Source organism: Heloderma suspectum, chromosome 1, assembly GCF_057233095.1.
Source record: "Heloderma suspectum isolate Gila_16-S chromosome 1, 16-S_ref, whole genome shotgun sequence".
In the NCBI taxonomy this organism is placed as follows: domain Eukaryota; kingdom Metazoa; phylum Chordata; class Lepidosauria; order Squamata; family Helodermatidae; genus Heloderma; species Heloderma suspectum.
Genome location: NC_139458.1, coordinates 246942207 through 246968268, shown reverse-complemented (window position 1 = coordinate 246968268; position 26062 = coordinate 246942207). Strand labels below are relative to the sequence as shown.

At 45.6% G+C, this 26062-nt stretch overlaps 1 protein-coding gene across 10 annotated transcripts in view; it reads left to right on the top strand.

The window, feature by feature from the left end:
* WDPCP (WD repeat containing planar cell polarity effector) overlaps positions 1–26062 on the top strand; it is a 303153-nt gene that overhangs the window by 257991 nt on the left and 19100 nt on the right. For 8 of the 10 annotated variants that reach the window (XM_084823159.1, XM_084823110.1, XM_084823149.1 and 5 more), the window contains one exon: positions 22502–22643. In XM_084823159.1, coding sequence (XP_084679285.1) covers positions 22502–22643 — 142 coding nt within the window. Of the gene's footprint in view, positions 1–7326; positions 9678–22501; positions 22644–26062 lie in introns of those variants that run through there. The other 2 variants (XM_084823185.1, XM_084823204.1) reach the window with 1 other exon arrangement.

The window sequence follows — 26062 nt, the reverse complement described above, 5'->3', positions numbered from 1 at the left end:
CAGCAGGATGGCCCATTCTTTGGGCATCGAAGTACAGCAGCTGGAGGAGCATATAAAGGATCCTGTCTTCGACACACTCTATACCAAATGGTTGAAACCGGTTGTGCTACCCTTCCTCCCGACCCTGCTTCAGACCGTTCAACAGTCCTGGAAGATTCCATTTTCCATGGCTCTGACGTCTAAGCACCTTGAGCCCTTTTACAGGGTGCAGGAGAAGGACGCAGCATTCCACTATTTATACCGGCGACCCAACTCCATCATTGTGGAATTTGTGCAGGGATGGTCGCAAAAGCGTCATGTGTTGCCTGTTGACAAAGAGGGGAGAAGATTGGAACTTTTGGGTAGGAGAATGTATTCCTCGGCTGCCCTGGGACTCCGTGTGGCCAATTACCAGGCCATGATGACCAGATAGCCGTTATTCCTGTGGGAGAAGATGGACTCCCTTTGTGCCTACCTCCCAGAAGATCAAAAGGATCTAGCCAGGGTCTTCCATGCTGAGGCTGTCAAGCTGTCGAGACAGCAAATTAATAGCTGTTGGCATGAGGTGGACTGTAGCTCCAAGTTAATGGTTGGCGCCATCGCCCTCAGGAGGCATGATTGGTTAAGGTCTGTGGGCTTGACTCCTGAAGCCCAGTCCTGAATAGAGGATTTGCCCTTTGACAGGGAAGGGCTCTTTAACCCCAAAACAGACGAGCAAATGGACTCTGTCCAGAAAGCGAAGACAACCGCCCATAAGATGGGCCTGGGCCCTCAACCCACGCAGCACCAGTGCAGAAGCTGCAAGTGGTTTCGGCCTCAACCATATGTGGCCAAACAACAGTTTGACTGATACCAACTTGGACCGAGGCATGCCCTTCGTCCAACTGCCTCCTACATGAATCCTGATGGCAGATGCATCTCTCTCCAGATGGGAAGCCCGCTGTGGCCCATTGCAGACTCAGGGCATCTGGTCTGCAAAAGAAAAGAAGTGCCACATAAACTTCCTAGAGTTTCTTGTGGCTCGGAAAGCGATGCAAGCTTTTGAGCCGTACCTTCAAGGTCGACATGTGTGAATCCTGCCCAACAATATGATGGTCTTGTGGCACATCCGGAGTCAAGGCGGGACGCACTCTTCCAGACTTGTCAACCTCACTCTGGACATTTTCCAATTCAGCAGGGCATCCTCTTGAGTGTTCTTCACGTTGCTGGACAAGACAGTGTTTTGGTAGATGACCTAAGTTGGGCATACCAGTCGCCTCACAAGTGGCAGATGTCGGCTTGCATTTTGGATTGTCTCTTCCTGGACTGAGGCTATCCTACAGCAGATTTGTTCATGACCCCAGCAAATGTGGCATGCCTCTACTTCTGCACGAGAGCAGAGATCAGTCTATTGTCCTTGGGGTTCCAGGTACAGTGGTGAGGGGAACTGTTTTATCTATTCCCCCCATTTCCTCTCCAATCCAAGGAGAGGAAATGGAGATAGCACACAACCACATGGACTGCATTCTAATTGCTCCTTGGTGGCCAAGGCAGACATTGTTTCCAACCCTATCGCATCTGTCAAGGAGAAAGTTCTTGCATGTTCCACAAGTTCCAGACCTCATCTCTTGGGATCGAGGCAGGATTCGTCACCTGGATCTTAACACTCTGAAGCTAATGGCTTGGAGGATTCGGCAATGAATGTTTTTCCTTGAGTTCAACTCTGAGTTCAGGCAATCCTGGATGTGACTAGGAAGCCGGCTACCCTTCGGTCCTATGCTGCAAAGTAGTCATCTTTTCTGACTTTTGCTAATCTTCATGCTTTCGATTCTCTTCAGGCATTAGTTGAGAATGTTCTTTTCTTTTTGCATAGTTTGTTTCAAAAAGGTTTAAAACTTTCATCCATAAGAGTTTATTTGGCGTCTCTTTCTTGTTACAGAGGGCCAGCTCAAGGTTTTTCCCTCTTTACTCACCCTACTGCTCATCATTTCCTGCGGGGTCTAAAGGACTTGGCTCCTGCAGTTCGAACTCTGGTTCCTCAGTGGAGTCTCTCTGTTGTCCTGCATGCCCTTCTCTCGAAGCCCTTCAAACCTCTGGCCACGACAGGCCTTTGCCTCCTTTCATGGAAAGTTGCTTTCTTGGTCATCATCCCTACATGATTTTCCACAAGGACAAGGTTGACCTAAGTCCGGACATTGACTTCCTGCCGAAGGTGGTCTCTGATTTCCACGTCAACCAACCCATATCGTTACCACCTTTCTTCCTGGATCCTTTTTCTGACTTGGGGAGAAAGTTGCATGTTCTCGATGTCAAGAGGGCATTGGCCTTTTACAAATCCAGGATAGTGCCATTCCATACCACACAGCGCCTTTTCGTTTGCTATGGGGGCTCCAAGAAGGGTTCTCCTGTCTCTTCCCAAAGACTAGCTTTGTGGATTGTGCAAACCATTGGCCTGACCTATGATTGGGTTGGAGTGCCCTTCTCACATCGGAGCGCATTCTAGTCGAGGAGTAGCCATGTCTACAGCTTTTACCAAAGGCTTGCTGCTGTCGGACTTACGTAGGGCAGCAACATGGTCGAAACCGTCGACGTTTGTGAAGCACTACAAACTCAATGTCAAGGCACGTTCAGACAGTGTGTTTGGGTGAGCCGTTCTGTCATCTTGGCATAAGACACCTACCCACCACTGGTAAGCGAGCTTGTTAATTGCCCATATGTGTGATGCAAAGAGACCATGAAGAAGAAATGCAGATTGTTTATCTGTAACTGTAGTTGTTCAAGTGATCATCTGTGCATTCACACAACCCTCCCACCATCCCTGCTTCAGTGTCAGTGTCGGATCCGATGTTGGTACTGAGGCGTAATTGGTTTCCCTCAGGTCCGAGGCCACATTAGGCGGTCTCAAGGAACTGAGGGAATGGGCAGGAACCCCCTAGGACATGTGCAGTGGATGGTGGGGGAGGGTTCCCACCAAAAACATTCCTCAGCTATAGAAGCTTCCTGAATGAGACTCAGTGCAGGCACAGAGCCCATATGTGTGAATGCACAGATGACCACTCAAAAGAACTACAGTTACAGGTAAGAAACTTGCATTTCTTGTTACCTAGCTGCACCAACAGTACATCCAATTTTGCAATGAAAACCTGCATCTCCTGAAAGCAACTTCAAGAACTCTGTTATTGTCCCTTAAGAGTTTTGCAACTCCAGACACATCTGGAGTTCCAGATAATATGGTACTGATTATGTGGACCTATTTCTCAATCAGCCTTTTGGCCACGATATGGGGCTGTGATTGCTTTGGTCACCTTAGTGAATGACCTACACTGGGAATTGGATGGGGGGAGTGCATCCCTATTGGTTCTCTTGGGCCTTTGGGGAGCTTTCAATACCTTTGACCAGGGTATCCTTCTGAACTGCTTGGCATGGTTGGGCCTTTGGGGAACTGGCACTCTGGGGTTTTATCCTGTCCCGTGTTATATACATGAAACCACTGTGAGACGTCATCCAGAGCTTTGGAATGAGGTGCCATTAATATGCTGATGGCACCCAGCTCTACTGCCCTTTGTTGCCTAACTCCAAGGAACCATCTGATACTCTTGATCATTGCCTGGGTTCGATAATAGGTCAGATGAGGGTGAGCAAGCTCAGATTAAATCCAGACAAGACAGAGATGCCACTGGCCAGTAGAAAACCTGGGGTTGGGGTCATTTCGCCCAAAATGTCAGGTTCGTAGCTTGGGGGTGCTGCTTGATCCTACACTATCCCTAGATTTTCAGGTGTCAGCAGTGGCAAGGAGTGTGTTGGCACAACTATGTTTAGTGTGCCAGCTGTAACCATTCCTGAATCAGTCTGATATGGCAACAGTTATCCAATCCTAACCCTATTGCAATGTACTCTGTGAAGGGCAGGGGTGATGAACCTTTTTCCCCTCAAGGGCTGAATTCAACTTCAGAGAAATTCTCAGGGGCTATATTCTGGTGGTGGGTGGGGCCAAAGGCAGCAGTGAGTAGGGCCTCCTACCCAAATGCCCCAAATTCCATTGTTACCAATTTATAGTAGGAGGCATGTCTACTCAAAAGGAACCATGAGCATCATGTCTACTCAGAGGTAAACAGGACAAGCCTCTGCAGGGCAATGCTCGGAAGGAAACAGGATTGAATCACTCACCGGATCAGCTTGCTCCCCTGGTCAGCAGCTGATTGGAGATAAGAGTTTTCACCTGCTAAGCACTGAGAAAGGGAATTACTTTTCAATGCTAAGCAGGGGAAAGTACTTATCTGTGATCTGCTTCTTTTCCTCCTTGCCAGAGGGGGCAGGACCAGGGGAAGACGCTGCCAGGGCAGATGGGGAACCCCCACAGGCTGTATTAGGCCCATGGGCCAGAGGTTCCCCATCCCTGATGTATAGCTACAAAATACAAATGAGCAGAAAATCACAAGAATCGGAAAACATCAATACAAATGTAATTCAGTGTTTACAAACAACCTCTAAATATGAGATACATCATTTATAGATTGCAATAAAAACCAGTAATCTAAGAAGACATATTTTAGACGGGTATCTGGTATATTCCCCTTTCGAATTATCTTTTTTAAACAGTTATTTGTAACATACTGATTAATAGTAGCAGAAGCTACAAAATGTGGCAGCCAAGCTGCCAATCAGTGCATACTATTGTGAACATATCACACTGGTCTGCATGAGTTGCCAGTTGTTTTCTCGGTCCAATTCAAGATGTTGGTCTTAACTGTTAAAGCTTTAAACTGTTTAGGGCTTTGCTCTCTGAGGGACCATCTGTTTCATTATGAACTTGTCTGGTGATTAAGATCTGCAGAAGAGGCCCTTTTGGGGACACCCCACTTGCAGAAGACCTTTGGTTGGACATGCATGAAAGGGCGTTCTTCTGCATCACTCCCAAAGTGTAGAATGCTCTCACTTCAGAGCTAAGATTGGTCCCCACTTTCTTGGCTTTTCAGAAAGTAAAGAATCATCTGTTTGATTTGGCCTTTTAAGTTGTGAATAGTGGTTTTAATGGATAGTATCCAATGGGGGATGTGCATGCAGCCTTAGCCCCGTTGGGGCCCAGTCTGCACGCACCCAGCCCCACCAGCCCAGGTCCACACAGGGGCAAATGCTGACATGAGCGAAAACACTTGTTTCTGAAAGGGGCAGGTCGCACCTCTGGCACTTGCCCCAGAAGTGTTATATCACAGCCACACACAGACCTGGGCTGGTGGGGCTGGCTGCACATGCATGGACCCTATCGGATACTACTCAATGCTTCAATGTTATTTTAATATGGTTGATTGTTTTTGATTTTATATATTATTGTTTTTATTTGAATTGTTGAACATTGCCTTGACATTTGTGGAAAGATGGTACATAAATATGACGATAAATGATGATTCTGAAAGTACCTCACCAAAAGGCACTTATCATAGCTGACAGCTTATCCTGAAGTCAATTCCCATAAGAAGTCACCAATACCATCTCATGATTTTCAGGCATCGTGTAAATCCCACTGAACTTTATTTCTTTATTACATTTTTATACTGCCCAATAGCTGAAACTCTCTGGGTGGTTCACAACAATTAAAACTATAAAATACAAGACAATGAAATACAGACATTGAAATGCAATATAAAAGTGTAAAACTACAGTATAAAAATAATAACCAAACAAAAGTTAGCAGCCGTGCAAAAATGTTAAATACAATACCAGATATAAAACAAACTGAAAAACTTAATGGGACCTACTTTGAGTAAACATGCATAGGATTGGGCTGTAAGACTCCTTCCTGTAATTGGTTCTTTATCTTATAGATTTCCTTGTCCAGTCCAATGTGTAAAGGTGAAGACAGGTGCAAACCCATATTGTTAACTGGAAATTACTCAAACTGAAAATTCTATTTCAGGGTAGCATGTGCCACATTATAACCAAGGGATTTTTTTGCATTTTGGGAAGAGGGACCATTCTACTTATCAATATTTGGAGGGTTGCCTGTCTAAAGAGGCCTATGTAGCTCCTTCTAACTGAGGGCTTTGTCCTTGACTGGCTCAGCACTTAGTGTAATTTTAAGCATGTTTGTCCCGAAGTGAGTCCTGAGACCCATCTAAACAGGAGGTTTACCCCAGTGCTACTGTGGCTCACAGTCTTTTGTCACATGATGTTGTTGACACTCCGCAGCAAGCCTGGCTTTTCCTGCCAAAAACCTGCATTTTTCGCAAAGTTGTTTTGTGCTGCATTTTTCCTTTAACCCAGCCTCTGCACAGTTCCAGGGGAGAGTGCCCCGTATCCCCAAATTAAATGCGGCTACGTTGTTTTGATGTTTTGCAGCAAGGAAGATGAGGGCGGGTAGCAAGCTGCTAATTGGCTAATCGTGGAGAAAGAGGTATTGGCTAAACATGTCTATTCAGATGTAAGGAGCAGAAAGGGAGGGAAGCCATTCTCCCAGGATTACAGATTAAAAGATCAGAGGGGAGGAAGGAAAGTTGCACTCATAAGTGCTTTTCCAGACATGCACAGGAGCAAATGATCAGGGCTTTGTAAACATGTCTTCTCAGATGTAAGGAGCAGACGGGAGCAGAAACAAGGGGTGGATGCACTTTTCTATAACAGCAGCGAGCAGAGAGAAGGGTGGAAGAGCCCTATTGGGAGGAATAGGAGGACGGGAAAGTTGCAATCGCTGCTTTGTAAACATACTCAGATGTAAGGAGCAGAGGCAAGGAAGCAAGCAAAGGGGGCGGCAGAGGGGCACTGTTAGGAGCCACCCTTCTGCCACCTGGCCACCTCTCTGCCAGTAGGGCTCCTGGCACTCTTCGGCACAGCTGGCTCCTTGGTGCTGGTGGTGCTTGGCAGGTTGTCATCCATTGCATTTCACTGAGCACAGGAGCAGGGAAGGGGGCGAGGTGCAAGCCTGTTGTTTCAAATCTCCGCTCTTACAGGAAAGCGAAGGAATGGAAGGAGTTAACCATTGGCTTCTCCATACACTGATGGGGGGGGGGGGCTTGAAATGTGTATCTCCTATCTCCACACCTTCGAATGTGAATGGGGCCAGTTCTCTCTCCTTTTTAATTTCTTTGCCTCAAGGAACAACAAGCTGGCATGGATGACCATGCCTACTCAGAAGTAAATCACTGTTTTTCAATGAGGATTACTCCTGAGAAAGTCAGCAGGTTGCTTTTGGGTTCCCTTTGCAAACAAAAAAATCTCCACACAGCATCATAGTATCGCATCTCTGAAGGCTTACTGAATGGCAAAAAAAAAATGAAGGAAACATTGATCCCTCCCCAGAGTAGTTTTCACTCATTCCTGCAATGCCCCCCCCCCCCGCCTGCCTTCCTGATTCTCTCCTTTCTTTGCCTCAAGGAACAACTGCTGAAACCGTGCTGATAGCCAGGTCTGCCCAGAAGTAAATCACATTCTGTTCAATGAAGCTTACTCCTGTGGAAGTCAGCAGGTTGCTTTTGGGATGAAAAAAATCATCACTTTCTCACCAAGCTGAATGAACATTAAAAAAAAAGATGGAAGGAAATTTGTTGATCACATGTTGTTTGGTCGCGGGACTCTGCTCACATATGCACAAAATAGTGCAGTTTCTACTGCTGACGTTTGCCCAAGACAGTGTTTTTTCCCCAACATACACCACCTTAGCTAGCAATGTGTGCCATGCAAGGAGCAAATCCGAAATGATGAAAATCCAGTTTTACATAGAATCTTCTCAGAAAGTGTCTCCATGTGGGTGGGGCCCTGCTTCATACAGTGGGGCTTACTTCCAAGTAACTGGAAATAGGATTTCAGTCCTAGAATTCCAGCTTTTATTCAGCCTTGACTCAGTGTATCATATGGGATTCCTAGTGCTCACTTTGGCAGGCTCGTCTAGGTCAAAAACAGATTCTTATGACCCAGCAAAAGGACATTCATCCTGGCCTCCTTCCTCAGTAGTCTAATTCCCTGACATAGATAACACTGCATGTTTACACTGTCCCCCATTAGAGTCTTCATTTAAAAAGAACATATGCACATTTCTAATTTGGGGCTATAACTCCACTGTTCTATTTTATACCACTTGCAGTCTTGCAGCATTTCTCTGCTTACACCATTTTTATGAGGTGTTTTGCAGTCTTCCTCATTTGAACAGGCACCAAATGGAATCTCTCTGGCTTAGTCGTTCACTGAGTACATCTGCAAGTCTTACGTCTGTCCCCACCCCCCACAGAAACACCCTATAGTCTATCTTTAGGAGGAGTTACATTTGTTGAATGTATTGAATTTTTCAAAAATGAGCATGAAGAGTTCTGATTAAATGCTTGCTTCAGCATTTTAAAGGCTTCTTCTGTCCCTGTTGCCTAAGGAGGTCATACATTATGATTACTTTGTAAACATCACATTGTGCAGAATTGGCTGCACATACCATGCAGAGTGCAAACACATATTAAAAGTAGTAAAATGGCTTATCTTCCACTTAACAAGTTTATTTTTCATGCCAAAAAAGCTGTTTTAATACAAGAGCAGCTGCTACTTTGTAAATATTTTAATGGTGCCTGTTAAGTAGAGCTGTCAATGCTGCAAACAACGTTATGAGACCATTTTCATTCTTCCATGCCATCACATGCCTCTGAAATGTATTTCATCCTAGAAAGTGCTATAGAGATTTGAGGAAAGAAATTGTTCCTGATTTGTGGGCACAGTGCCATACAAAGTAGGTGTATTTGCATCACTATGTACTAAACCAAATAGGGCAAGTCTAAGTCTTCATGGAATGCCCTGCAGGCCAAATGTGTATGAACATTCATGATGAGTTGCTTGTGGAAATAGCTGGGTTCTTCCAGCCAGGCTAGGGACTATTGTCAAATTAAAGGGGAAAGGTTGTGTGCATCAATTCTCATTGTATACTGCTTCATTCTGATTGTCTGCCTCATGAAATGCCATCTCAGTTTCTTTGTCTTGACAGTTAGAGCTTTTATAATCTTAAATTGGGAATTTGTTTCTAAAGAAATCTGACAAACCATTTCCATTTTGGGAACAGTTTCTAGATTGAAATCTGGTTAGATTTCCCAAATTTGAGCCAATTCCAGATTAGTCCAAAGCAAAAGCCAATTTTGTGACTATGTGATTAAGATTTGACACTGTTCCATAACTGCAATTATATGGTTTTATTTTGCCTACAGCTTGGAAGCCTCTTGTTGAAAAATGTTAGGGCAGCTCCCGGGTTTATGCCTTGTTAGCATGTTAGCATTTGGCTCCATGCTGGTAATTCATTCTGCTTGGCTGTGATTTACATATATTTTTATTGTATTTTACTGTTTTATCTTGTAAGCCTTTCAGCGCTTCAGAAAAAAGCTGCCAATAAATAGTTTAAATCAATAAATATATAAAAACATAGAAATATTTAATATTTAAAGTGTTTGCTGCATGAATGAAATGCAGATTTAACACTGGTGTGCGTGCAGCAAACATGTAAAGTGTGGACAACAGCTGTGTCAGCCATGTACATGCAACTGGGAATCCTGAGTCCCCACATGCACATATACAAGGGTATGGAATAGTTACAGGGCTATACACACACGCACGCACTGAACATCTTCCAAAATTAAACATTTCTGGAAGAAATGCTGAGGGCACCCTAGAGGAAATAAGTTTAATAAGATGTGATCAATCAGATTCTTGCTAAGTCTCTTTGACAACGTTACATTGTATAAAACTCCCTGTGAATTCATTATTCAGTCACTCTTCTTCCATCGTCTTAGGGCACAATCCTATCTAGATAGACAGCTGCCTCCAAACTCAGAGCCGAACGCCTATCCAATGCAGGGCAGGAGAAGCACGGAGGGGATCATTCCCTCTGCGCTCCTCCTGCCCTGCTTTTTTGGCTAGACAGCCGCTTTTGGCTGTCTAGCCACGGGATGGCAGAGAGCTGGAGGAGGCTGCTGGACGAGACATTGGATGTGTTGTACTGGCATTTCCGCTCACCCCGGAACGCCCCATTTCGGCCGCTTCACACTCCTCTTGCGAGCACGGAGCTTGGGGCTTCTCCACGCTGCCTTGCAGGCAGTGTGGAAGGTCGTTTCTCCAGGAACCAACCTTGGAGCACAGGCTCACAGGTCAGTTCCTAGAAAATAAGATACCCTATGGCTGTCTAGCCACTGACTAGCGGCCATAGGATTGCTCCCTTAACAACTGTAGTTGATGCTACTTCTAAGATCAGTAACTCCAGAAGGTGATACTATAGAGTTAAAAAAAATTCTAAACAGGCTAGGTAGAAAGTTTTGGACTCATTCGTTTAAACTAGAATGGTTGAGAACAAGAATGAGAATTTTCTGAATACTAAAACAATGAGAAATTATGTAAAATATGGGCCAAGGATAAAAGAGCACTATTTTTTTTTGGTAGAAATGTAATTATTACATATTAGGCCTGTGTCAACATAATGCCAAACCATGATTTGGAATTACATATCCCAAGAAGCCCCAAGCTCGCACACAGCCTCATCTCCTCTCCCTCCTCCCTTTATGAAGCACAATTCCAGGCTTGATCCTTGTTCATGGCAAACTATATTTTGCCAGTTTATGCTAACGGGTAAACAATGGTTTGGGCTTGCCTGGAAACCAGAATCACAAACCAGGGTCAACTCTGGTTTGTGATCCTGGTTTGTTGTTGTTGTTCAGTTGTTAAGTCATGTCCAACTCTTCGTGACCCCATGGACCACAGTATGCCAGGCCTTCCTGTCCTCCACTCTCTCCAGGAGTGAGCTCAAGTTCATATCCATTGCATCGGTGATGCTATCTAGCCATCTCATCCTCTGCCATCCCCTTCTCCTTTTGCCTTCAATCTTTCCCAGCATCAGGGTCTTTTCCAGTGACTTTTCTCTTCGCATTAGGTGGCCAAAATATTTGAGCTTCAGCTTCAGTATCTGCCCTTCCAATGAGCAGTCAGGGTTGATTTCCTTTAGGATGGACTGATTTGACCTCCTTGCAGTCCAGGGGACTCGTAAGAGTCTTCTCCAGCACCACCGTTCAAAGGCATCGATTCTTCGGCACTCAGCATTCCTTACAGTCCAGCTCTCACAGCCATACGTTGCTATTGGGAAAACCATAGCTTTGATTATACGGACCTTTGTCATGATGTCTCTGCTTCTTACTATGCTGTCTAGGTTTGCCATAGCTTTCCTCCCAAGGAGCAAGCATCTTTTAATTTCATGGCTACAGTCACCGTCTGTGGTGATCTTGGAGCCCAAGAAAATAAAATCTGCCACTGCTTCCATTTCTTCCCCTTCTATATGCCAGGAAGTGATGGGGCCAGATGCCATGATCTTCGTTTTTTTAATGTGGAGTTTCAAACCAGCTTTTACACTCTCCACTTTCACCCTCAACAAGAGGCTCTTTAGATCCTCTTCACTTTCTGCCATTAGGGTGGTATCGTCTGCGTATCTGAGGTTGTTGATAATTCTCCCGGCAATTTTAATTCCGACCTGTGATTCATCCAACCCAGCATTTCTCATGATGTACTCTGCATATAAATTAAATAAGCAGGGCGACAATATACAGCCTTGTACTCCTTTCCCAATTTGGAACCAATCGGTTGTTCCATGTCCTGTTCTTACCGTTGCTTCTTGTCCCTCGTACAGGTTTCCCAGGAGACAGGTAAGGTGGTCTGGTACTCCCATCTGTTTATGAATTTGCCAGAGTTTGTTGTGATCCACACAATCAAAGGCTTTAGCGCAGTCAATGAAGCAGAAATAGACATTTTTCTGGAATTCTCTTGCTTTCTCCATGATCCAGCGCATGTTGGCGATTTGGTCTCTAGTTCCTCTGCCTCTTCGAAACCCTGCTTGTACTTCTGGTAGTTCTTGGTTCACATGCTGCTGAAGCCTAGCTTGTAGGATTTTGAGCATCACCTTGCTGGCATGTGAAATGAGCGCAATTGTACAGTAGTTTGAATGCTCTTTGGCATTGCCCTTCTTTGGAATTGGAATGTAAACTGACCTTTTCCAGTCTTGTGGCCACTGTTGAGTGTTACAAATTTGTTGGCATATTGAGTGCAGCACTTTAACAGTATTATCTTTTAGGATCTTAAATAGCTCAGCTGGAATACTGTCATCTCCGCTACCTTTGTTGTTAGTAATGCTTCCTAAGGCCCACTTGATTTCACTCTCTAGGATGTCCGGCTCAAGTTGAGTGACCGCACTATCATGTGTCAGGGTGGACACTGAGCCCATAGAATCCCAGAGTAGTTCTGATTCTGAGGAAGAGCAGTCGCTCCTGGGAGAGGAGCACGCTCCTCTTTCCCAGGGCCAACAGCTGACAGAGATTCCTCCCACCAGCATTCCTAGCTTAGATAACAGTCCTGGGAGTGACAGAGCGCGGGAAGCAGACTTGATGGATGCGCGACGCCGATGCAGAGAGCGGCGCCAAATGGAGGGCGCAGAAAGGAGGCGTAGTTCCCGGTTGGCGCGCAAACAACGGCTGCGCCCAGAGGATCCAAGGGAAAAGGGGAGGGACTGTCCCTAGTCCTTAAGTTCAGGGGTCTGCCAGTAATTCCCTTTCAAACGGGGACCAACTGTTCCAACGTAGGGCATAGGTACTCAGCTGCTCATATCTAGTTGCTAACAGTAGAGTTGTTAAGTTGTAAAAGAGGAATAAAGCTTTGAAAAGAATCCATTTGCCTGTGTCTGGACTTGGCTACTGGATTAGACTGAGAGAGGCCTCCAAGGAGCCCTTGACAGCATGGCTCTCAGGGACATTAAGATCTTTCCTGTATTGTCCTTCTGTGTATTCTTCCCACCTCTTCTCAATCTCATCTGCTTCTGTTAGGTCCCTGCCTTCTCTGTCCTTTATCATGCCCATCTTTGCACAAAACGTTCCCTTGATATCTCTGATTTTCTTGAAAAGATCTCTAGTCTTTCCCATTCTATTGTTTTCCTCGATTTCTTTGCATTGTTCATTTAAGAAGGCCTTGTCTCTCCTTGCTGTTCTCTGGAACTCTGCATTCAGTTGGATATATCTTCCCCTTTCTCCCTTGCTTTTCGCTTCCCTTCTTTCCTCAGCTACTTGTAAAGCCTCATCAGACAGCCACTTTGCTTTCTTGCATTTCTTTTTCTTTGGGATGGATTGAGTTGCTGCCTCCTGAAATCCTGGTTTGTAGGTAAGTACAAACCATGGCTTGCCCATGCAGCTATATTGTCCAACTGCAGTTTGCCACAAACAAGTATTGGAAGTCAGGCACAAGGAAGGAGGAGGCTGCACATGAGGCTAAAGCTCTAAGGACTTATTTCTGTAACCATGGTTTGGTCTCACCTTTGGCCCCAAAACGTTTTCATTTGCAAATTCTGTTCATTTATAAAGTATGATCTGCTTAGAAAAAAAAATGAAGTTGCCCAGCAGCAGTCAGTAAAGAGATCAGAAGAGGCTATGGTCACAGAATGCCAGCTGAGCTCTTCATCTTTACTGGCAGGAAACAGTAGTGGAGACAGAAAGCAACTGGAATCAGCCACATGCATGTGTGAGTCTTCTGACTTGCTAGAAGTGCCTATTCATAGGTGCTGGCATCACAGCCCACTATGAATATTCCCAGCCAGCCAGCAGCCCTTGGCAGGGCCCCCCACCCATCCCATCATCACTTAATATATGCACACAAAAGCAAGTTTTGCTTACGGCCAGTGCTTTGCCTCCTGATTTTGGTTTAGCAGTTCCCACAGCTAATATGATGAGCTACTGCATGCTTTAAAAGAAGCTTATTTCTTTGACCAGTAGAACTCCTGCAGTGAAAACACAACATTATGGCTTTGCATGTGGCTCTGCCCTACAGGCTTGTGTTTCTTCTTTAGTACCTGGATGGCATTTCCTTTGAGAAATCCAACATTGGTTTGGAAAACAGAAAAGTCCGCATCTTATAAAAGTACAAACCAAGGTATAAAGATAAATTATTCAACTTTCATACAGATAGCTGTTGGCTTTTCCTCTTTCTTGCTGCCAACAGATTAACATATACAGATTTAAAATAAACAGATTAAAAATATATTAAAAATCTAGTTTACTTATTTGTAATGGGATGGGTAAACAATCCTAAAGACAGACGGGAACTTCAAGTCAGATCAAGGTCACATGCACATGGATTGAGGCATGTAGAAATTCTTGAGACATTCCATACCTCTGTTAGTCCAAATATGTAAATCTCTAAAACCAACAGCAGAAAGACATAGAGCATATTTCTTGGTGAGGGTTGGCGTGAACGTCATCTGACTGGCAGGGGCTGCTCAACCAATAAAAGAGGCTTCCCCCCCACCCTCCCTTTCTCCTTTCCCCTGAAAGTCCAGATGCACCTGTATTTCAGGAACAAACCTCACTGAGCACAATGGGAGTTACTTCTGAGACGCACATATGCTTGTGCTGGGAAAGGGAGGGGAGAACACAAAGACAGGAAACAAGCCCCCAGTTTAACCCGCCGGATCTCTATAACAAAGGGGCGAAGTAGTTACTTCCTAAGGCAATAAACCAAACAAAGGAGTATCGGAGCCTCGCGATTGCACTTTACAGCACTTAGGGCTTTAAACTGTGCCATGCCAATTGCAGGGGATCTCTGTAAGTTCTGATGTGGGCATTCAGAGGCCAAGCCTCATTGACCACAAGGGAAGTTACTTCTGATGAGACACTAATTGGTTGTGCAGAAACAGGAAACACACAGGAAACACCCTTGCCCGGGGTCACAGTGAACGGCACACTCCTGGGCAGGGCTAGCATACCCGAGGTCAATGCGGGGGTTGGGGCACACAGCAACTATACCAGGGAGAACCTGACTTAAAGAAAATAATCGAACTTGAAGCAGTCTCAGGAAATTCGGTTTTTCCCTGATAAGCTCCAGGGTGGCTGCTGGATGGCCATGATGTCATGTATCCCTAATGACCTCAACACACAGCCAGCCCAGAGTAAATCGCTGGTAGAAACACCCCCCAATATTCCATTCTTGGGCAAGATGCTGGAGCGTGTGGTGGCTTCTCAGCTCCAAGGATATCTGGATGAGGCGGATTATCAAGATCCATTTCAATCTGGCTTCAGACCTGGGGGGTTTCTCCATGACAACAGAAGGAGAAGTGAATGGAGGATTACCTGGGTTTTTTCAAGGAATTGGCTTTGGTGCGTTTTGGTCCATGCAGAGCTCCACGAGTGAGTGCACTGTGTCAGGGTGGACACTGAGCCCATAGAATCCCAGAGTAGTTCTGATTCTGAGGAAGAGCAGTCGCTCCTGGGAGAGGAGCGCGCTCCTCTTTCCCAGGGCCAACAGCTGACGGAGATTCCTCCCACCAGCATTCCTAGCTTAGATAGCAGTCCAGAGAGTGACAGAGTGCGGATAGCAGACATGGTGGATGCGCGACGCCGACGCAGAGAGTGGCGCCAAATGGAGGGCACAGAAAGGAGGCGTAGTGCCTGGTTGGCGCGCAAACAACGGCTGTGCCCAGAGGGTCCAAGGGAAAAGGGGAGGGCCTCTCCCTAGTCCTTAAGTTCAGGGATCTGCCAGTAATTCCCTTTCAAACGGGGACCAACTGTTCCAACTTAGGGCATAGGTACTCTGCTGCTCAGATCTAGTTGCTACCTGGAGAGTTGTTAAGTTGTAAAAGAAGAATAAAGCTTTGAAAGGAATCCCTTTGTCTGTGTCTGGACTTGGCTACTGGATTAGACTGAGAGAGGCCTCCAAGGAGCCCTTGACAGCTTGGTCCCCGTTCCTCTTTTTTTTTCTCTCCTCTCTCTTCTCCTATTGCCTTATGGAGGGTGCCGGGGACCCAGCGGTGCAAGCTCTGGCGCAAGAGAACCAGATGCTCCGTGATCAGATGGCTCAGCTGACGGCTGCCGTGCAGAATCTACAGGCGGCGTTTCAACCCCCTCCACCTCCAATTCCCCCCCGCCGCAAGTGCCCGGTGGCTTTGCCAGAGAAGTTTTCTGGTGAGGAAGGACTTTTCAGATTTTCAGGGCCCAATCAGAGCTGTACATGCTTCTTAGAGCTGAGGATTTCCAGACGGAACAGTTTCGTGTGGGTTTCATCATTATCCTACAGTCAGGCATGGCAGCTAAATGGGTTTCGGGGCTCCTGCTCGCTAATGACCCCCTGCTCAGGGACTATCAAGGTTTCATGACAGCCATGGCACATTTTTTCAGTGACCCCCTGCGCACACAGACGGCTTCTCGGGAGATTCGCCGCCTCCGGCAGGGCAAGGACTGTTTCCAGCTACGAAAAAACCTTTCGCTTGCTGATGCAGGATTTACAATGGAATGAGGCCGCGCTAGTGGCTGTTTTTGGATGGTTTGAACGACGAGATCTTAGATGAGTTGGCGCGCACACCCAGCCCGCCTACTTTGGAGGAGCTCATCCAGACCTCTCTTCAGATAGATAGTCGGCTGGAGGGGCGCCGGCAGTCCCGGCGGGGTGCCGGGGGCCAGGATTTCCCTCCTCCCATTCCCCCACATTTCCTCCTCCGGCGCTTGGGGTGGAGGAGAGCCCAATGCAGCTGGGAGCTACCCGAGCCTCACTGCCGCCAGAGGAACTTGAGCGCCAGCGAGCTGAGCGCCTATGTTTTCGATGTGGAAAGCTGGGTCATTTCGCCAAGACCTGCCGAGTGAAATCCAAAGCTCCGCTGCCGCCTCCTCCTCCTCCTCATCCCCAGGCCTGACTAGACTGCCCCCCAAGCTTGTTGGGGGCCTCCAGTGTGGGGGTCAGTTCCCCACCGGGTGGGTGCCTTCCCCCCCCACCCTCCCATCTGCTGTTGCATGTTCACCTCCGCTCCTCACAGCGGGGTGGGGTGGAGGCACTAGCTTTAGTGGACTCGGGGGCTACGACTAGTTTCATGGATGAGACCTTCGCCCTCTTCCACAAGATTCCTACCCTGCCCCTTCCTGTCCCCTTGGCAGTACAGACCATGGATGGGCATCCTCTCTCTTCGGGCGAGGTGACCCATATTACAGTTCCGCTCACTCTGCGCACCCAGTCCCACGTTGAGCAGATTCAGTTTCACTTAGCCAAGGTTCCCTTATACTCAATCGTGCTGGGTGTTTCCTGACTCTCTAAGCACAACCCTCAGATTTCTTGGGGACTTCAGCGAGTGGAGTTTGCATCTCCCTACTGCCGGGAGCATTGCTTCACGGAGGAGGCGCCAGTCCCGGCCCAAGCATTAACCCTTCCCCCCCCCACTTGTCTGCTTCTGGCAGTCCTTCAGCTACCATCATCCTCCCATAGAAGTATGCAGCTTTTCGGGATGTGCTTGACAAGGAGGAGGCTGACCGGCTTCCCCCCAAAGGCCTGGCGGCAGCTGCAGTGCCTCATTCTTGGGAGGAGCTCCTTCTCTCTGCACAGCCTCAGGATGCTTTTGTTCGCACAAAGGTGGAGGAATTGGGGCTAGCCTCTGCCCCCCCCCACTCTATCCCCTTTTCTTTGCGAGGTGGCCTGCTTTACCATTCCAGCTGGGTCTATGTGCCTTCTAGACCCCTCCGTGAGAGGGTCCTCCATCAGTGCCACGACTGCCCCACAGCTGGGCATTTTGGCATCGCCAAGACCCTGCATGGAGTGACGAGGGATTTTTGGTGGCCTCGTGTGTGTCAGGACGTCAAGTCCTATGTCGCCTCCTGCCCAACCTGCCAGCGGGCAAAGGCCCCCTCAGGCAAGCCCACAGGCTTGCTTCACCCCCTGCCTACCCCCTCAGGTCCTTGGAAACTTCTCTCCCTTGACTTCATCACTGACTTGCTTCGCTCACATGGTAAGACCACTATTCTGGTGGTGGTGGATTTGTTTTCTAAGATGGCCCATTTCATCCCCTGCTCTGGGTTGCCCACAGCCACTGAGACGGTAGAGCTGTTCATGGCGCATGTTTTCCACCTCCACGGATGGCCCAAGGGTCTCATTTCCGATAGGGGGGCCCAATTCACTGCCCATTTCTGGAGGGAGCTACTGGCGTTGCTCCACGTGACGCTCCGTCTTTCCTCTGCCCACCATCCACAGACGGACGGTCAGACCAAGCGCACCAGTGCGACTCTGGAGCAATATCTGCGCTGTTATGTAAATTACCAGCAAGATGACTAGTTTTCCTTGCTGCCTCTCGCAGAATTTGCTTATAACAATGCCTGCCATGCTTCCACCCGCCAAACTCCATTTTTTGCCAATTTTGGTTACCACCCCAAGGCCTTCCCATCCACCCTAGATCCCTCTTCGGTGCCAGTGGCCCAGGACTTTTTAGAGGAGTTGCGAGCGGTACACCACCTCTTACGGGACTCCCTCGAACAAGCCAAGACAGCCTACAAGGCCTCTGCAGACTGGCGGCGCCAGCTGGGTCCGTCTCTGCAACCGGGGGACTGGGTTTGGTTGTCTACCCAATACCTCCCCTCTCACTCGTCCGCAAGGAAACTCGCGCCTCGCCACGCGGGGCCTTTCCAGATTACAGCCCAGATTAACCCTGTTGCTTTTCACCTGGCTCTCCCCCCCTCCATGAAGATCCATCCTGTTTTTCACCGGTCCTTGCTGTCCCCCCTGGTTTCTGGCGACCCTCATCGCTCAGTCGGCTCCCCCCCCCCGCCGCCAGTGCTGGTGGAGGGGGAGGAGGAGTTTGAGATCGCGGAGATTCTGGACTCCCGCCTTTCTCGTGGCCGCTTGCAATATCTGGTGGACTGGAAGGGGTACGGGCCTGATGAGCGATCCTGGGAACCCGCGGAAAATGTGCATGTTCCGTTGCTGCTGAGGCGCTTCCACCAGCTGTACCCCCACAAACCCGGGGCCCCAGGGGAGGAGCACGAGGGGGGGCCTCATGGGAGCGGGGATGATGTCAGCGTGGACACTGAGCCCATAGAATCCCAGAGTAGTTCTGATGGAGGGCGCAGAAAGGAGGCGTAGTGCCCGGTTGGCGCGCAAACAACGGCTGCGCCCAGAGGGTCCAAGGGAAAAGGGGAGGGACTCTCCCTAGTCCTTAAGTTCAGGGGTCTGCCAGTAATTCCCTTTCAAACGGGGACCAACTGTTCCAACGTAGGGCATAGGTACTCAGCTGCTCAGATCTAGTTGCTACCTGGAGAGTTGTTAAGTTGTAAAAGAAGAATAAAGCTTTGAAAGGAATCCCTTTGTCTGTGTCTGGACTTGGCTACTGGATTAGACTGAGAGAGGCCTCCAAGGAGCCCTTGACACACTGTACCAGTATAAGTCACTTCACAGAACATACTTCCAGGTGGGGGGATTGGAGTAAATGTCATCAGACTAGCGGGGCTGCTCAACCAATAAGAGAGGCTCCCCCACCAGGTCCAGGCTCTCCTTTCTCCTTCCCTTGATACTCCCATAATGTGATGGATCGAAGCTTAGCATTAATTACTTCCTTGCACCAACAAAGCAAACAGTAAAGAAACACAGCTGCAGATCCTTTGTTAATTGATAAAATCCTGGGAGGTCTCCTCCTGTGCTATGGTCTTGCCAAAAATCATTGTTTCTCTCCCCCCCTCCCCCCATTAATCACTTCCTTTCAACAAAGCAAACGGTAAAGACATGCAGCATGGATATTTAGGGAACAAGCTTCATTGACCACAATGAGAGTTACTTCTAAGGAGACACCTGCTTCCCCAAGCTATGGCCAATTCCGCCAATTTTTTTTTATTTCTTCCCCTCTAAAACTGCTATTTCACTTTGTCTCTATCGTGAATTTGTCCAGCAACGCCTACACCCCTATTTTGCTTGTGCCACTATTGTACAATAGTGGCATTGTGAGACGGGGGCTAGAGGGCTGGACAAATGCGTGATAGTGACATTCAGAATCCCTTTGTAAGTGTGATTGTTTAACTCCTTTCTTTCAGGATGGGTGATTTCTTCCATTTCACTATGCCTCTATCATGCAATTGCTCTATTACACAATTGCTCTATTGCACAATTGCATGTTAGAGGCATAGTGAGATGGAAGAATTCACCCATCCTGAAAGGAAGGAGTTAAACAAATCACACCTATAAAGGGATTTTGCATGTCACTGGGTCACTATCACACTTTTGTCCAGCAATACTTATACCCCCTATCTCGATAGTGGCATAGTGAGATAGCGAGATGGGGGGATTGCTATTGGGCTGCCCAGAGCTTTGCGGGAATGGCCACCAGAGTTTACTGGGAGGTAAGGTGAAGTAAATGCCATAAAGTAGAGAAGAACTCTGATGGCCAGCCCTGAAATGGTGGAAACAGCGGGGAAACACAGGTGGGGAAAACATCAGGAAAACACCCCTTGACCCAGAGTCATTGAGGTGAAAGACACATGCCTGGGCAGGGCTATCATGCCGGAGTAAATGCAGAGGGTGGTGCATACCACAACAGAAGCACAGACAAGCCGAATTAAGGAAAACAATCAATCTAAAAATAGAGTCAGAAGAACCGTTTTTTCAGCACGAAACTCCAGAGTGGCTGCAAGATGGTCACGACGTCATGTGCCCCGAATGACCTCCAAACGCAGCAATCTCGCAGTAAATCACTCATGGAGACACCCCCTTGGTTATGGGGCAAAGACTACTTTGGTCTCCTTGGTGGACAATCTATGCCGGGAACTGGACAGGGAAAGTGTGTCCCTGTTAGTTCTGCTGGACCTCTTGGCAACATTAGATACCATCAACTATGGTATCTATCTGAGATGGGACTAGGAGACGCTGTTATATGGAGGCTCCAGTCCTTCGGTGGAGGGAGGGGCAGTTTCAGAAGGTGGTGTTGGGAGATTCCTGTTTGACGCTATGGCCATTGACTTCTGGTATCCCTCAGGGTTCCATCTTATCCCCCTTGCCATTTAGCATATTCATGAAAATGGCCAACTGCATCCATTCCGAAAGATGTCTGATCTGGCCGCAGTCACGCATTACGAAAGGGGGAAAGCACTGAATCACCAAACAGACAGAAGGAGGGGACCCCCCAGGTGCCAGAGCACAAGAGCGCTGCAAGTTGGATAGTTAAGGAAATGTTTAATTTAAGCCCATCGTGTTTCGGGTTGTAAAAACCATTTCTCAAGGACACACTGTAAAAAGAACAAATAAAAAAACAGTAAAATATTTTACATTCAGTAAAACCTAATTATACACAACTTATATCCAAACAAAGCAGTGCATTCACGCATAATACCAAAGGGCCAAACAATAAGTAGTATTGACATTCATTTTGACTAGCAAAAAGAAGTCTTTAGCATATACAACCTTATTAGTTAAAAAAAAAAACCCAGCATACATGCAAAAAACATGCTCAAGATATTCTGAAAAACTATGAAGAAACATTGAAAAATCTGAACGAAAACAGCATACTGTAATGCACAAGACATTCTAAAAAACTGCAAAGAAACATTGAGAAATTTCAGGGCAAATAACTAAAAGAACAATAAATAAACCTTGTTAGCTCCCTAGAATCTCCACAGGCTCTCTTGACAAGAAAACGGTTCAAAAACAGTCCAGATGCAGCAACACCCTGTTTCTAGGCAGAATTTAAAGTGCTGGTTGTGATCTATAAATCTCTATATGGCTTGGGACCAGGCTATCAGAAAGACCGCCTTCTTCCATACAAACTTGTCAGGGATTCAAGGTCTTCCAGGAAGGCCCTTCTCTGTGTATCGCAGCCTTCAGAGTGCATTTGGTGGTGGTGGGAAAGAGACAGCCTTCTCGGTGGCTGTTCCCAGTTTGTGGAACTCCCTGCTGGGGGAGGCTAGGTTGCCTCCTTCTCTGCTGTCCTGCTGATAGGCAAAGACATTTTTTTATTCAAGCAGGCCTTTGGCATGTAAGCTGGTTAATTGGCTTGGGGACTGTTTTTATTCTGTTGATGTTGTGCTTTTTAATTGTGTTTTAATATATTTGTTTTATTACTGTTTTAACCTGGTTTTTATTTTAATTTTTTTAGCTCCTATGACAATTAGCTGCCTTGAGCACCATTTTCTTGGTGGAAAGCTGGGGTAAAAATCCAATCCAATCCAATCAAATAAATAAATAAATAAATAATATTTTTACGTCAAAGTGTAGGTAGGCCAAGCCTACCTGGGCCTACCCTGTCTGGGGGTAAGTCATATGTCCCCTTGCAGTCAGTAGGATATAAACCCCAATCCTATGCATTTTTACTCAGAAGTAAGTCCAAGTATGTTCAATGGGGTTTGCTACCTAGTGAGTTTAGAATTGCAGCCATAAACATTCATCTATACATTAAAAACCTATTGATTTCAATGGGAGCTCTCGCTCTTATGGGCACTCTGACCTCATTACATGCTACTGTAATGAACACATTACTAGCTACTGGTCATCTTCTATCTGGCAATTGCCCACAGATATGTAATGCAGAAGGTTTTGCTGATAAGTAATGTCTAGTGATTCCAAATTACATGCTCCTGTTCAGATCAGCATGTTCACAGACTACAGATGTTACCTACAGATGAATAGGAAAGTTGTTATAGTAGAAAACCACTTTAACAGGCACCAGTCCGATGTAATAATTACTCGGAAAGACAATTACTACCTCCAATAAATTTTATTCTTTGTGACAATAGTAAACTTCACACTTGATTTCTGTTTTGTTTTTTAAAAAACCTAGAGATTCCAGGACAGATAGACAGAGAAGATGTTGTGGACCTGACCGCATTGCCACAGGAGGAACAGAAAGTTCAAGGCAGTTCCCCATCCTCCAGCAAAAATGTTCCATGGTTCACACAGATGACATGCAACAGTTCTACTAGGTAAGGTGCTCAAAGCATCTGGAGAAGAACACAACATGTTAATTGTTACTATCATCTAGCATAATGTACACTAAGGGTGCTTCCAGAAGAGCCTTTTATTCTGCAATCACCTTGCTTCAAACACTGAATTTCATCAGCAGTCCAGGTGATGTCGTCTTCCATTTGTAACGGTTCCATATTTCCTCCTCCATTGAAGAGGAAAAGATGGAATAGGTGCAGAATGCCTTTTTATTGGTAGCGCTAGAAGCCCTCCATCTGGAAGTACCCTACATAGAACTTTTATCTTAGCAGTTAATACACATTGGCTTCAAAATGTGTACTGTAACACAGTTGTAATTCCTTGAAGGCAGGCTCCTGCAGTATTAGAAATACTATAGATGATGCGTAGTGTCTCTCATTAAACATAAGAATTCTGGTTTAGCACTTTAAAACTGAGGTCCAATTCTTGGCATCATTTCCTCAGAAACCACAGTTTCCCAGTGTAGACAGCATGGGAAACTGTGCTTTAAGAAACTAAGCTGGACACACAAGCAGAGGAACTAGGAGGGAGCACACATGCACATGGTTTGATCTCAGGCTGATAAACATGGTTCATTGGATCTTGATGGTATATCTGAACTGGCTCAGCATGACACTCCTATCTTCAGCACATTATTTGGGATCAAGCCTTGTAGATTTCATTGAAATATACTTTGAAGTAAGTGTGCTTAGAACTGCTGCCCAAGCATCAGCTTAAGACTGTGATCTAAACATGCATATTTCCCTTGAATGCAGTGGAAATTAATTCCAAGGACTTATGTACTAGTTTCCCTGAGCCTTGACAAGAAGAACTGAACAATATTCTGTGCAACCAGTTTACACAACAATCCAGTAGGCATATTTTAGAACATTTCACTTGCATTTCTTCCAGAGTAAACCGCCTTGCTCCTCATAGTTGTTAGCTTTCCTGCTCTCCACAGTCATGGAGTTCTTCAACTTTAGTTTTACTTATTGTCTCACTGTCTTGAGTGCTGCAACAGATCAGCTAAGGTGGGTCATCACAAATTGTTAATCCTCCTAACTAAACCTCTTTGCAATCACTGAAGCTGCATAAAGTGCTTTCCGCTCCAAGGCTGAGATTAGCTCTTGCAGAGCCGGAGAACATAAAGAGAGCTTCCAACCCTCACTAACATCTCCTTCATACCACTAAAATCCAAATGAATGCTGCTAAACCTAAAATAACGCAGATCCACTATCCCTGCCTTTCCCCTCCTAGCTAGCTACCAAATAGCAAAAAGGAAGTTTCCAGCCCTTACTAGTAATTCTTTGGAATTGTAGAAGTCACATGAACCCCACCAAACATAATGAAAGTTTAAAAGGAACTCCCTGTAATAACTTCAGATGGGCACAGAGAATAATTGACTCCTGCTAGAGGCCATGAAGCTGAGAAACTGCATATTCACTGTTGTCAAACATTGCAAGTGAACATAATGTGCTAATTCCTAGGAAACAACTTGCATATATTTGTGCAGTGCCAAACTAGATTAATATGTCTTCCTTCCTTGTCCTACAAAGGCTTCTGAAAAGAAAAGATATTGTAAAAATGTAGTCAGGAGAACCAACATTTGAATTACATTCTCAAAATGAACCACCCACTATCTGTGGATGTGCTCTTAAATATATTTAGCTAAGTGTTTTATAAACCACTAGTAATCCATGTGATTCCCAAGATCCTAATCTCCTTATAAAAGGATATTTATCTCCTCTACATTTCTACACCTGTAGAGTGATGATAAATATGTATTTTACTAGGAACATTAAAATAATTAGGTAGGGGCATCCTCTTACTACGGGATGTCTAAAGTTTCCTTTCGTCAAGGAAAGAGCGCAGCAGCTTTGTAATGAACTTGCAGTCTTTTGCAATTCCAAATCCTGTACTGTTTTGCCATTCTACCAAAACTGCACCATTAACACTACTGTACCAATTTATTTTTCACCTATTCAATGCCATTTGAATTACAATTTTATCTCCTATCAATTTCCAGTTTTACTTAGCTTCTGCCTTCTTAGTCATTAGAATACCAAAACTCTGTTGACATGAATTTTACAGATATGCAGTGACATTTGGCTTTATTACCAGCGATAGTGAGAAGTCCTGCTCTTCTTTAGCCAAAACTGGACAGACTCTATTTTAAGTATTTGACTTCAATCAATTTTTCAAGTCTATCTAAAAATATATACGTTTATGTTTGCTTTGCTAAACACATTTCCTTCAGCATCATTAATGCCATTTTAAGGTTAAGTATAATTACCAACAGTTCATTAGTTTTATTCATATAGATGTGTTCTACTTGTAAGAGCAAGGCTCTCTATATTGTAGAGTGCATGTAAAAGTATTTAAGCATCCTTATCTTTAATATATGAATATGAACCTGAGCACACTCCGGGAGAGTGCGCAGGACAGGAAGGCCTGGCGTGCTATGGTCCATGGGGTCACGAAGAGTCGGACACGACTGAACAACTGAACAACAATCTTTAATATATTGATAAAGTGACAACTTTGAGAGGTACAGAATGGACAATGCATTGTTTCTGTCAAATACATTTTTAACTGCTACTTAGCTCTTTTTTTTCCTTGAGACTTTTGAGCCAGAAAGCAATGCCAGCATGCAAATGATAATAAAGGTGTGTCAGAAAGGGTGTACTGTAAAAAATAATACATGTCAAAACATTCTAATCAGCCTGCCCTTTGATTCACAGAGGGTTGAACAAACTGGTTTACCCGGATAGCATTTGTGCACTTTAAGTTGATGATGTTAGAGTGGATCAGTTTTCTTTTTTGTATCTGTATTAAAAATAAGTCCATCTTTAGTGATCTCAGTTTGGGAGATAAATTGAATGGCAGCATCTTTTGAAGACTCAGAACAGGAATGCATCTCAAAGCCACAATATCAAAAAGGCAGGAATTATCATCCGAGGATCCCATAATATCTGTCTTGCTTTGTTGCAGGTTTCTACAATATGATACTTGCCTAGAAAGACATTCCAAGGGAAAAAGTGCAGCAGAAAGTAGGGACTTTGATTAGCCACATACCACACACAGTCTGTACATTGCATACCTGTGTGATCCATAAGACCCTTTGCCATTCTATTTTATTTATTTATATATATATATACACACACACACACACACACACACACACACACGATGCCCAGATAGTTCAGTGGGTTTAATTCATTACTTGCGTTTAATGTGTACATTTACTGTTATTTACTTTACACAGCACAACTTTTGCATGAGCCTATACATTAACTGCAAATTAAGTTGTTTACATTATTCTTTCTCCTCAAACAAGTGGCCTTTGTCACAAAATTGCAATGTAACATTGGGAAGTTTTCACCATTCTTTTTCAAGGAAGGGTAAACAAGATATCTGGCAA